This window comes from Scleropages formosus, chromosome 25 (genome assembly GCF_900964775.1).
Source record: "Scleropages formosus chromosome 25, fSclFor1.1, whole genome shotgun sequence".
NCBI classification, from domain to species: domain Eukaryota; kingdom Metazoa; phylum Chordata; class Actinopteri; order Osteoglossiformes; family Osteoglossidae; genus Scleropages; species Scleropages formosus.
Window position 1 is genome coordinate 5,226,493 of NC_041830.1, and position 14,284 is coordinate 5,240,776.

General features: G+C 43.5%; 1 protein-coding gene across 1 annotated transcript; it reads right to left on the reverse strand.

Moving 5' to 3' along the window:
• Positions 1–1,879: 1,879 nt before the first annotated feature.
• On the reverse strand, positions 1,880–3,083 carry LOC114909458 (gap junction delta-3 protein-like). The gene is given in 3 exon segments (XM_029248972.1): positions 1,880–1,930; positions 2,519–2,885; positions 2,887–3,083. Coding segments are annotated over 3 exon segments (615 nt in total).
• Between the last annotated feature and the right edge of the window lie 11,201 nt (positions 3,084–14,284).

Sequence of the window (14,284 nt, forward strand, 5' to 3'; positions counted from 1 at the left end):
TAGTTATAGGGCCCTGAAATTACTTGCACTACATTATTTTCAGCAATTTTTTTTTTTTGCTGATTTTGGTCTTATTTTCAGCCAAAGCCTAATTTTAGACAAAAGAAGCCCAAGTAAACAAGTAACATAAAAACATGGTTAATAATGTGTGTAATTTCTCACCAATTACCCCCTCTCAGTCTGTAATTGGTTGTATAAAACCAGGTAGCGCCACCTTCACCTGATATCACACACACACACATATTGCCTGAAACCGCTTGTCCCAGGTGGGGGTTGCAGCGAGCTGGAGCCTAACCAGGCAACACAGGGCACCAGGCTGGCGGAGAAGGGGACACACCCAGGACGGGACGCCAGTCCATCACAAGGCACCCCAGGCGGGACTCGAACCCCAGACCCACCAGAGAGCAGGACCCGGCCCAACCCGCTGCACCACTGTGCCCCCCTTTACCTGGTCTGATAAATGCAATTAATCTTCCTAGGGCCAAATTAATATTGGCAATAAGAAAAATCTACACCAGCTGATGCTAATTTGCAACGTCTGCATGGAGAGCGAGTGTTAAAAGCTCCCTGTAGCAGTTTTCCAGGGCTCAACCACAGTCTTTTAGAGAAATCTTGGTCTTCCCTTCTAGTGCAGAACCGCTTTAGTTCAACAGCATTGGCGCTTACTGAGCGTGAACTGCTTTTTTTTTCTGTCTCGCCACATCTCAGGGGTCAGGTTTGGACCAAATATGCCATTTTATGACTTTTTTTTTTCAGCCATTCCAATTTTGACTTGTTTGTTTGCTTGGGATCAAAGTCTTGCTGCATTACCCAGCTGCGTTTCAGCTTCAGGTCACTGACGGATGGCCTAATATCCTTCTAGAAAATATTTTTACAGCGAAACCAAGTCATCCATGTCCAAAGACAGCCAAACATCTACACACCGTAATGCTAACACTACCACCACCATGCTTTACCGTTGGTACGAATGTTCTTACAGTGGACTGCTGTGTTTGGTTGCCTTCGGTGAACCTTCTCTTTGTTCTTCCACGTTTCCCATTTCCGCACAGTGTTTTTTCTAATTGTGAACTCATTAGCAGTACCTTTTAGCTAAGGCAGGAGAGACCTGTAATCCCCTAGATTTTGCTCTAGGGCTCTTTTTCATCTCATTGATGATTTTTACCCCTTGCTCAAGGAGACATGGGCAGATGGTAGGATAATTATGCCAAGGCAGATTCATTGTCATCTCGCTCTTTCTCCATTTGGTGAGCATTACTCTGGCAGTTGGCTTCATTGTGATTCAGAGCCTTAGAAATGGCTATATAGCTTTACAATATTTCTGCAGAGGTAGTCAGGAAATACTCTTGATGACGGCATGATGTGTTTATATGAATTTGAGTTCAGTCAGGTTTGGTTTTTAGTGATTATGGTAAAATGTAAATTTACACTTTCATGTTGGAAATGATTTCATACGAATAAAAGAACAAAAAAATTATAACTTTATTATAGGCCACCTCAGTGCTGTAAACAAAATAATTGCATTACCTGATTACAAAGAGAAGTTTAGTTATTTTCATTAAAAAGAAAAACAGGAATTTCAATAATTCAGTTTTTTTCCCCTTTTATGTGCTGTATTACAGTATTAGCATACAGGTTTTATAGGTAGGTGGCATAGCGGCACCGTGTACTGCTCACAACATCAGGGCTGTTCGGGTGTAGTTTTGAAACACCTCGGTCTCTGTGGACTTTGCACGTTCTGTCAGTGTTCACTTGAGTTTCTTCCAGGTGTTCTGTTTTCCGCCCACATTGAGAAGATGTGTTTCAGGTGAACTGATCTGTAGTGTGTGTGAATGTGTGTGACCACCCTGTGATAGAGTGGCATGTTGCCCAGGGTATATCCCTACTTGCCTAGTGCCAAGTAATTCCAGGATTGACTCTGAACTGCCTCAACCTTAACAAGGGTTAGTGGTTAAAAAGAAGTGAGCGAATTTATATTGGTACTTAAAACGTGAAAACAGGTATTACATGTAATTTTAGTAAAAGCTGCTAATTCAGACAGCTGTCAGTTAGTAAAAAAGTTAAAAGTTGCACTTTTAAAAATACCAGGCCTCTTTGCTGGGCCAACCTTGTACATTTGTGAAGAACGTAAACTATCGCAAGGTCTTCATTCTTCATAACCCATTGAACTAGAGAAAATGTGACAAAATGTGTGTTCCATCCAGTGTCGTTCCATCAAGGCTTACTTTCAATCAAGATTGAGTAAGCAAAGCAGAAAAGAAAAGGGAAAAAAAAGTCCTTTTCAAAAAACTTGTTAACCTTTTGAGATTTGAGGACTTGGCAAAGTTAAAATCTCTGCAGCGTTTTTCTTCTTCTCATATTATGCCGAGACTGCTTCTTCGTAAGACGGTGCATTCCCTGTATGCAAAATTTCACTTGCTTGGGGTGTTACGTTTAGGAGGTAAAATTCGTTTGCTCCCGTCAGCAGACTTCCTCCTGAGCCAGACTGCGCAGGTTCTTGCCGCCTTCGAACCAACTGTACCAGCTCTGCAATGTTGGACGCAACCAACAGCAAGCCGACAGCAAAGAAAAACCTGAGGAGGAAGGTTTTCTCGCTGGATTTAAAGAGGAAGCAGTTCACTGCGTGAGGGCAGGGAATAGCGGTGCATCTGAGAACACCTTCCACCTTGAAACCATAGAACCAACACCGGATAAATAACAGAACCAACTCGGTCAGAAGTCGACAGGCTACGTTGACAACGTAGAGGCGGTGCAGGTGAAGGTCCTCTCTGGCGTTGGCCTTGTTCTTGTGGTGAGTGGCGTAGACGAGAAAGAAGAACGTCGGTGTGGCAGTCAACGCAGCTTGCGAGATCCAAAGTCGGTACATGGATATGGGGAAGAGAAAACTAACAACCAGTCGAGCAGCCTGGTTCGTGTACATTGCAAGTTAACTCCATTGAGTCATCAGCGAACAAGTTACTGGCCACAGTGCCCAGGAGAACGATGCGCAGGAGCATCAGCAGAAGGACCCAGAAGCGGCCCAGGAGTGGGGAGCGGGGGTGCAGAGAGTCAAAAAGCCCATACAGCAAGGAGCTCTGCCCTGCCATGCTGGATAACGTACGTGCTCTGGCTTTCTGGAGAGTTTTCTCGAAGGTCGATCCAAACCACGAAGGATACGAGTCGCCTGCACAAGTGAAGAAGTACCCGGAGAATTTCTGGGGACAGAACTTGCACTGTGATTTCAGTAGGACGTGAGAGGCAGGAGTTAAATTTAAGCAGCAAAACGCATAAAAAGCAGAAACTTCGCTGAACTGGTTTCTCTGACAGATGAAACTAAAAATTTGAACGTTTAAGTCAAAAGCAAAAAAAACTTTCCAGCTGTGGACTTCAGTTGCTCCCTCTGGAATTTCTTTGACCTGTTTCGCTGTATGAGAAGGGATAGAGAATCATCAGGAAAACATGAAATATGTGGTGTTTTTAGCTGAAAAACAGACATTTTCCCTAATTTCATCTTCAGGTTAACCAGTTTAAGGAGTTTTATGTTATGTCAGTATTACAATTGTTATTATAAAGGTATGTAAATAGACACACATTGTCTGAAAACGCTTATCCAAAGCGGGATTGCGGCAAAATGGAGCCTAACCCGGCAACACAGGGCGTAAGGCTGGAGGGGGAGGGGACGCACCCCGGACGGGACTCCAGTCTGTCGCAAGGCACCCCAAACGGGACGCGAACCCCAGACCCACCGGAGAGTAGGACCCAGCCAAACCTGCTGCACCACTGTGACCCCCATGGTATATAAACAATTTTTAAAAAATAACTTAACATAAACCATATGTCCTTTAAGCTCACATTTTCTGGTTGTTACCGTCACTTGTATGTCTGACAGCGAAAGGAATGAATCAAATCTCTTCATAAATCCAGGCTGGTCACAGCTTCTCAGGATAGAACTCTCAGATACTCCTTGTTTTTCAGAGTTTTGAGAATTTATTTTTTTTTTTTATGTATTTCAATTAAAATCTTAATAATACAAATACAAAACAGAATGATTTACAAAAAAAGCAGACAGAACAAAACGAAAGAAATGCTGAGGAAATTGTGAATTTTAATGTGCCATGAAGGTAAGGGGTCTGTTTCATAGCATCACAACTGTTTTCTCAGGGTCCTTTTGTTTTATACCATTTTAAGGCACAATAAGAAACAACCCTAACCCTGGAAAACAATCTAGTTATAGTGTACATTATTTTTTTAACCATGGACTTGGTGAAAAACCTGTGATCACTTTCGAACCTGATTAGAAATTAAAGCTCAAGGTCCAAATTGGTGTGGGGGGGGGGGGGGGGGGGAACCCTCTAAAGTGTGGATGCAACTACAAAGAACAATGTATATTATATTATATTATAAAAATGCTGTCCAGAATGTATTCAGCAAGTGGAGCTGATACACCACATTATGACAGTCAAGGTACCATTTCTACCAGTGGGTTAAATCCACTAATGCAGTTTACTTGCCTAGTTCACTACGTAGTGACTATAAAATGGACTCTATTAACCATAAAATGTTTTCCTTACTTATTTCATCAGAGGAAAATGTCGTTCAGAAAAATTCAAGCCCCCCAAAACATAATTAAATCATCAATAATAATAATAATAAAAATCGGCACGTGGGCTTCCTCCGGGTGCTCTGGTTTCCTCCCACAGTCCAAAGACATGCTGTTCAGGTTCACCCATAGTGTGTGACTGACAGAGAGATAGAGAGAGAAAGTGTGTTCCACTGATGTATGGATGAGTGACCCATTGTAAGTAATGTATCTAGCAGTTTAAGTTAAAATGTCTGTAAAAACATATTATAATTTAATATGATCCTTATTCTATGTTATTTGTATATTTAAATGCTAATGATGCAAATTGGGTATTGGAAACAATTTTTTTTTATGTTTGCAGATACAACTGATGTAACCTACATACGTGGTGAGCAACGACCGACTACATGTTTTTGCTCATCTCTGGTCCGAAGTGTGTTGTCTCTGCAGAGCTTCTCCGCAAGCTCCTCTCGACTGTATCACCGCTTCCTCCTTGTCTCTTAGCAGCACACATTTCCCCTGCTTCTTCATACCTCTCCGTAGCATTCAGTTCCCTGCCTCTTTCTCATTTTCAGTTCCGCTGCTACTAGTCCTCAGCTTGTAAAAAAGGAGAGTATCTTCCTATCTTCCCCTGCTTTCCTTTTCATGCTCTACAGTTTAGACAAACAAACCAATCAAGAAACACTTCTTATTATTAAATTGAACACTACTATTAAGCTACTTACAAAAAAAAAAAAAATGACAGACTTATAATGTAATTGTATCATGACATGGTAACATTTGTATGCTAATATTTTTTTTTTTTTTAATAAATAAAAAAAAAAAACAACTAGTTAGTACCTACTCAATTCTGGTGCTTCTGTTGGTGAATCGGTGGTGTCTACAACATAGCTTTGGGATGCGTCTACGGTTGCTTCCTCACCTAGGGGATATAACTCTCGCCATGGTGAGGAGAGGCTCAGTTAGCGTCGTGCAGCTATATAATACTGTTATAATGTATCGGCACTGAAGGGAGTTAAACCAGCATGGTGTAAATAGTGTTTGTGTGTGTCTTGTGCTGATTGGTTTGTCATTCTGTTTATGTTAAGTGTCTGAGAGGGGAATTCTGGGGAGTTCCGAGGGAAGCCCTTCAACCGTGGGGCGCAGTAGGGGGGCTGGGAGTGACCTGGGGAATTCTCCAGCATTTTGTACTGTTTTAAGCCTGTTGATTAAGATTATGGGTATAGAGTTTAATGGTATTGTTTTATTTGGTGTTTTTGTGCACTTTGAGTTCTTATATTGCTGATTATTCATGTGTATGTTTGTTTTTAGGGGTATGATCAAATTTTATGCTGTAATTTAGAAATACACACATATTTTCAGAACTGCTTGTCCCCTATGGAGCCAAGCCGGCAACACAGGGCGTAAGGCCGGAGGGAGAGGGGATGCACCCAGGACGGGATGCCGGTCCGTCGCAAGGCACCCCAAGCGGGACTCGAACCCCAGACCCACTGGAGAGCAGGACCCTGGTCCAACCCACTGCGCCGCCCCCCCCTTAATTTAGAAGTATTTTATGTGTTTTGAAGGAAGCGTGTATTATGATGATGACTTCGGTTGAGCTGCTACTGGGGGACAGTCCTTTCGGTATGTTGGTGTGAGGAAGACATGGGTCAGTTATATTTCTTGAAGCCGGAAAGGGATTGTTATGGGAAAGACTTTGTTTGTCTTGACAATGTATTTTATGTAATGGTTGTTTGGTAACTTTGTTGACCAACTGTGGGAAAGTGGTGTTGGGTTTGTTTGATTGTGGATTTCAACGTATTTGTTTTAGTTGTGTATTATTGATAACTTTATCAAATAAAGTTTGAAAGTAAAAAATAAAAAAAAGGCCGCGAGCACTTTCCGGGAAAGTTTCCCAACCGCCAGTACCCGCTTTACGTGTAGCAGCCTGAGGAAGAAATGCACGAAACGAACGTGCTGGTAGTTTACGTAAATTACGGTCACGGTACAACAAACGTGTCGTGAAAGGAGAATAAAAAAGGCGCCGCTGTTGATGAAGTCACTTACCAAGCGGCTCCGACTCCGAGTCTCCTGCTGTGCGCGAAAACGGAGCTCAGGCTCGTGCTCGTACGCGTAGCGCCGGCCCTCGGACCCCCCGCCATAGAGAGTCCATCCCCCCCACCAACGCACCCCTTCCTTCCGTGCCTAATTCCTCCAATTTCTTCCTGAGTGTCTTTTAAAGCTTCTGTCACTGTCTGTAGCATCAGCTGATAAATCAATGTCCGAGTCCTTGCTTGTCTAAGTGATTTAGTCTCGGCATAACTTCACATGCATTTAATCTCACACACACACACTTCTCCGAAGCGAAGGGTCAGAGTGAATTTCACAACAGATGAAAAGTGATGAATTCATACACGCACGATGATTCTGGAAACACAACTTGTCACAGAGGCAAACTGCAATAAGTAGTGTATCTAGCAGTGTAAATCACCATGGTGAATAAGGTGTGTGGGCTGGGAACACATAGTATCCATTGTAAGTGGCTTTGGCAAAAAGCGCCTGCTAAGTGAATAAATCAAATGCACACACACACTCGGAACTGCTTGTCCCCTATGGGGTCGCAGCAAACAGGAGCCTAACCCGGCAACACAGGGCATAAGGCCGGAGGGGGAGGGGACACACCCAGGAGAGGACGCCACTCCGTCGCAAGGCACCCCAAGCGGGACTTGAACCCCAGACCCACTGGAGAGCAGGACCTGGTCCAACCCATTGCACCACCGCACCCCCCGCTTAAATCAGATGTAATGTAAATATAATATGAGAGGAATTCATACATTTATGAATAGAACAGGCCATTTTTCATTCAATTTCTCCAATTCACAGTAAGCAGCTCCAGCAAGGAGTGGGCAGTGGAATTTATACACCTGTACATCGTTTTTACCTCGAAACCCTCAGACCAGCACTGGACGACTAAATAGACGCAGCTCAGCCAAGAGGCAGGAGGAAATGCAAGCAAAGGTCCTGCCTGATGTTGTCTTTTGTTCTCATGTGCTCAGTGAAACACATATAAACATTTGCTTGAGTAAAAACTCAAGGTCATATAGAAAAGTGAAGATTTTTCCACTACTGTCACACACATACACATTGGCTGAACTGCTTGTCCCATACAGGGTCACGGGGAACCGGAGCCTAACCCGGCAACACAGGGTGGTGAGGCTGGAGGGGGAGGGGACACACCCAGGACAGGACGCCAGTCCATCGCAAGGCACCTCAAGCAGGATTCAAACCCCAGACCCACTGGAGAGCAGGACCCGGTAAAACCCACTGTGCCACCGCACCCCCCCCTTCCACTACTGTCCTTTCCCCTAAATAATACAAAAATCAAGATCAAATATTTTTAGCCACTGCTTTTTTGCTTTCCCTTCCTCTCACTTTCAAATGGGAATATAGAGGAAAGAGGCGAATTAGATATATTGGCCTCGCTTCCTTAGACTTATCGGCAGACTAATTTCCAGCAACCCCAGTTCCAGGAATATGTGTTTATGTCAGGCCCTTGAGAGCTCAACTTGTTCCTGTAGCCACACATCCTGTTCCCATGTAGCTCAACAGCTGCAGAAATATGTATGTTCCACACAATCTTTTAGTCATCACTTTTCTGGAAGACTTCGTTTCACAAGCAGAGAGTTGTGGGAAGGATTTAATGGCTCAGTACATCCCTAGTGTCTTTTTTTAGATAAACAAAGTGGTAGTTATACAGCTGTACATTTATTTAGTGTAGAACGTCTGTACATCTAGCAGGACGATTGTGCTCTTGGACCCTGATTGTTCAGTAATTCTTGGAAGTGGAATCTAGTGGAAAATGTGATTTCCTGGATATGGAAATACATAAGTTACTTTTAGGAAAGCTTTTAACCTTCTCTTTGACAAAAGAGCATGTGAGAGGAAACCAGAGCGCCCAGAGGAAGCTCACATGAACACAAGAACATTAAAAACTTCACATAGTCACTTGCTAATTAAAAATAAATCTTTCGTTTTTGTTAGTCTCTAATGAAGACATTTGCAGCATTACAAATTAAATCTTTTTATTGGCCGTTTCTTTCGCCCACAACACAACGAGACTGAGGTTTCCCCGGCTGCTTTGAGGGATTCTGCTCGTACTACCCAGTCTCAACTACCTTGGTGAACTGCTGTTACTGCCTCAACAGAACAGGAACATCAGTGTTCACATGCGGCCATAGCAGGCTAAGGTTCGAGGGCAGTGAGGTTTGCAGCCATCTGGACATCAAGCTTTTTGCTGGACTGCTCCCCTTGACTTCATAGGCATGTTTTTCCAGTGCAGGGTATCTTTCCAGCGGTCTGCACCATCTGCACCATGATTTGCCTCTTTGCACAAATTCTTGAGAATTCTTACAGTAAATTGTCAATGTTGTATGCTCAGAACCCTAATTTTTTAGAGGGCAGACAGAATTATTCACTGCCACACCGGGGGCCATTGTCTGGTACGACTCTATCTGGTAGCCCATGCCTTGTGAATTGAGCCAAGGAGCTTCTAAGGGTGGTTTCAGTCTCGGAGAAGTCCGCACTCCCAAACATCAGAATCGTAACTCACGATAAGTAAAATGCCCTTTCTAGCATGATTCAATGAAACCATAGTATCTTCCAAATTTTGCAGTTTGTATATATGTTGCTGAGGGGGGTGCGGTGGCACAGTGGGTTTGACCGGGTCCTGCTCTCCAGTAGGTCTGAGGTTTGAGTCCCATTTGGGGTGCCTTGTGATGGACTGGCATCCCATCCTGGGTTTGTCCCCTCCCCCTCCAGCCTTACGCCCTGTGTTGCTGGGTTAGGCTCTGGCTCCCCGTGACCACGTATGAAACGAGCGGTTTCAGATGATGTGTGTGTCACGCGGAACACAGGGAGCCGGGACGGCTGAACCCGAGTGCAGCGTTGTTCGTCTGAAGTTGAGGGAAGAGGCGAGTTCTCAAAGCCAGGGACAAGCGAAGGGTCGGTCGATCGGCGAACGGGACAGGAACGAGGATCCATGGACGTGGTCGGGAAACGAAGCAAGGGTTCAAAAACCGGAGATCGTGAACAGAGAGTAGAGTAAGTGGGTGTGCGAAGTAATGTGAGGAAGGGCGGTTGTCCCAAACGAGATTCCGCAACGTTACGGGAGCTGAAGAGGGTCTTTATAGGGTGAGCGATTACTGAGGAGCTAGTGCAGAGTCAGGTGTTGTTGCTTGTGTTGTGGGCGTGGAAGTGACAGTGTGTGTGTCTGTGTGTGTGTATTTGTTGCTGACTCCCTTCTTTTCTGCTTGCATGTGTCGCCAAACGCAGTATGGAACTCTGCAGGCTGGTAAAATTCAGGCCGAATATAAATAAGCTGCAGATAAAATAGAATAGAATAGTAGATTTTTTTCCCACCCACATACATTATATAGTGACATCGCAAGGTCTGAAGGTTTAGAGTTACCTTAGGGTTAAATCTCAGCAATCCTAAAAAAAAAAAGGTGACCCCCATGCATGTCAAGGCAATACGTGATTCTCTGAGCTTTCTGCTTATCTGCCGAGTTGCACAAGCCCCTAAGAAGGATGAGCAGAGTCTGACACTGCCTTCCTAAAGGGGATCCTGGATTCCAGAAAATAAACGTGCTGCCCGTAACGCTCAAAGGTTACGACGTGAACACGGCCACGAGCGCAGAGGCTCAGACCAAACAGGACTAGGGCAGCGTCTTACGTAGGGAGGACAAACAGCTGCATTTCCCCAAAGACCCCCTAACATCTGCTGAGCAGAAGTAGTATATATATAGTGAAAGGGACACATTCTATTTGCCTGCCAGAATTCGCACCGTTACCTTTACGGTCGAAATGCTGTTGTGACCGAGAAAGGTCAAAAGCCGCTGAGCACAACATTTAAAAAGTTCCCGTGATCTGTTAACGTACGTTCGGGCCATAATGTTAACGCTCCAGAACTACTCGCTCCACCGTGTCGCCCCTTAGCTGAGATGTTCACTGAAATTTACCGTGAAGGCGCACTTGAGTAAGGTACGTACCGTGAATGAGCTTAAAGTTTTGCTCCTGGATGTCAGGGATGATTTGAGCACTTATTGCATAAACGACAACTCATAGTCACGGAGAGATGAAACAAAGTCACGCTCTTATGTCTCAGACAATGCATCTTAAAAACAGGTATCAATGCTTGTTAACAGTATGTAACGCAGCTGGGTGATTTTTGTTTGAGAAATTCAGAGTAATACTATGCTCAAGGGCACTGCAGCAGGAGAGGGGTTAAAACCTGGGTGTTTTGGCCCAAACCACTATTTTTTTCATTTATATTTTGCAATCAACATCAGTACAGAAGTATGTACTTCTTCTGTATGTCACGAGTCATATTGTATGGTAAATGTGTGTGTAAATGTATTGTAAAATGTACAGTACGTTGTGTATTTTGGGGAACAAGGATGTTACAATACAGACTGGATCAATCATTTTAGCGAGCTCAAAACTTTCTCGAAGTCTAAATGTACAAACCCCATTTCTGGAAAAGTTGGGATATTTTCTAAAGTACAATAAAGGCAAAAATCTGCAATTTATAAATTCTCTTGAACTTTTATTTAACTGACAAAAGAACAAAGAAGACTTTTAATGTTTTGGCTGACCAGCTAAATTGTATTTTGTAAATATAAACAAATTTAGAATTTGATTCCTGCAACACACGCAAAAAAAAAAAAAAAAAAAGTTGGGACAGCAGCAAAATAAGAGTGAAAAGTTTATAGAATATTCAAGTAACACTGTTGGGAAGATTCCACAGTAAGCAGATTAATTAGTAACAGGTAAGGGTATCGTCACTGGGTATAAAAGGAGCATCCACCAAAGCCAGAGTCTTTGGAAGCAAGGATGATTCGTGGCTCACCGCTTTGTGCCAAACTTCCTGACAGAATTGTCAAAAAGAACATTTCTCAATGCAAGATTGCAAAGAATGTGGGTCTTTTGCCATCTACAGTAGATAATATTGTGAAAAGATTCAGGGAATCTGGAGGAATCTCAGTGTATAAAGGGCAAGACCAGAAACCACCACAACCAATCTGCATGACTTTCAAGCCCTCAGACAGCATTGCATGAGAAACCATCATGCTACTGTGATAAATATAGCCGCATGAGCTAGGGATTACTTCGGAAAACCGTTGTCATTTAACACAGTCCTCCGCTGCATCCAGAAATGTAACCTGAAACTCTATTACTCAAGGAGGAAGCCATACATCAATTCTATGTAGAAACGCCAATAAGTTCTCTGGACCTGAGTTCATCTCAGATAGACCAAAAGGCAATGGCAACGTCTGCCGCGGTCAGATGAGTTAAAATTTCAGCTTCTTTTCCGGAAAAACGAACACTGAGGTCCCCGTGTCAGAGATGAAAAGGACCATCCGGACTCATCGGCGAAAGGTGCAAAAGTCAGCATCTGTAATGGTATAGGGTACATCAGTGCCCATGGCATGGGTGACTTGCATACGTGTGAAGGTACCATTGACTCAGAGGCATCTATTGGGATTTTAGAGACACGTATGTTGCCATCGAGGCGACGTCTTTTCCCGGGAAGTCCACGGTTATTTCAGCAAGACAATTGCCAGGCCTCATTCTGCACGTGCTTCAACAGCGTGGCTTCGTAGACACAGAGTGCGTGCGCTTGACTCGCCTGCCAGCAGTCTGGATCTGTCTCCTATGGAAAATGTATGGCACATCATGAAGAGGAGAGTCAGACAACAGTGACCACGGACTGTTGAACAGTTGAAGAAGGGTTGCATCAAACAAAAATGGGTAAAAATTCCACTTGCAAAACTACAACAATTAGTATCCTCAGTTCTCAAACGATTAAAAAGTAATTAAAAGGAAAGGTGATGTAACATGGTGGCAAACATGCCTCTGTCCCAACTTTTTTTGAGGGTGTTGAGGGCATCAAATTCTAAATTTGCATATATAAAATAATTGTCAGTGAAAACATTGAAAATCTTTTTTTGTACTTTTGTCAGTTAAATAAAGATTCAAGGGAATTAACAAATTGCAGATTCCTGTTTTTATTGCATTTCAGAAAATATCCCAACTTTTCCGGAAATGAGATTTGTAATTCACGCGCGCGTCAAAGAGTTTGCAGGAAACGAGCACGACGGCATCTCTCAGGAAGTACAGAAGTCGGGCTTTTTAATCTGCTGGAAATGGGAGGAAAAAAAACAAAAACCTATAAAGACAGAACGCAGAAACTAGTGAGGTCAAAATGTGCACAGATTTTGGAATAAAGTACTGGCACATAAGGAAAGGATGGTGCCCTTAAAATAGCGTACATTTTCCTACTTGCATGGCTCCGATATTCATTCTCTCCACTGATTATGCTCCAAGTGTATCTGCTGATCAGTCTCGAAATTTAAGATTTTTCAAACAGATAGTTGCTATGTGCATATAGCCATTAAATAATATGTAATAAAAGTAACGCATCCAACTGAAAATACACTTGGGAGAGTCATCAATGTTTGAAATGTCTTTTCCACTATGACACTGGCAATATTTTTTTCCATATGAACATGGATTTCAGATTAATTGTGCGCTATATACCACAATCAGATTCGCTGCTCACGAACGTTCCCATTAAGTCGACAGGTCCGCTTGCTTTCTTGTGTAGTTCTCTACCCCGACAAGACACGTGTGGAATTTGCCGTGAAATCCTCATGTCAACAACCCACTCGAGGAACACCGCGCTTGGAAAGCGGCGTGTTACGAAACTTGTTCATCTGCGCTATCAAAGGATGCTCCACTAACGGATGGTTTGAGCTCGCATCGCTAAAACATCTTCCGGTACTGCGTCATTAATAGTAATCAAACTAGACCCCCTTGTCCTTCAACCGCCTGTAGCTCTGCGTATTTACGGTCAACCAAGATCCCTGCCAGATTCAGTCACATTCTTAAAAACATGGGCATTTTTTTTTTTTTAACCCGCCAATATTTTAGTCCTTCGTGTGCAAGGCATATTTCGAAATCTTTTCCTCCGGTGGCAGAAATCTCCTGTGGTCAACTAGGACGTTGTGCACTAAACCAGTGATTTGAATACAAGTCATATTTATATTCCTTTTGCAGTAATCTGTAACGGTTTAAAATATACTGGATCACATTAAATTTTTCACTCAAATTTTCAAGATGCTTACCCACCACTCATACTTATACCCCTCTTCACAAAGATCTTCAACAGATCACTGGAGATGTGCGAAGTTCCTTCCTGCTTCAAACGCTCCACCGTCATCCCCATCCCAAAGAAACCCAAAATCACAGGACTTAATGGCTACAGACCTGTCGCCTTAACATTTGTGGTCATGAAGGTATTTGAAAGACTGGTGTTGGCCTACCTGAAGGACATCACTGGACCCTTGCTGGACCCCCTGCAGTTTGCTTATCGAGCAAACAGGTCTGTGGATGATGCAGTCAACATGGGACTGCACTACATTCTACAACATCTGGACAAACCAGGGACTTATGCGAGAATCCTGTTCGTGGACTTCAGCTCAGCCTTCAACACCATCATCCCACACCTCCTCCTGTCCAAATTAACCCAACTCTCTGTGCCCGCCCCCATCTGTCGGTGGATCACCAACTTCCTGACAGACAGGCAGCAGCTAGTGAGGCTGGGAAAATTTTCATCCAATACTCGCACGATCAGTACTGGCGCCCCCCAGGGATGTGTGCTCTCCCCACTGCTCTTCTCCCTGTACA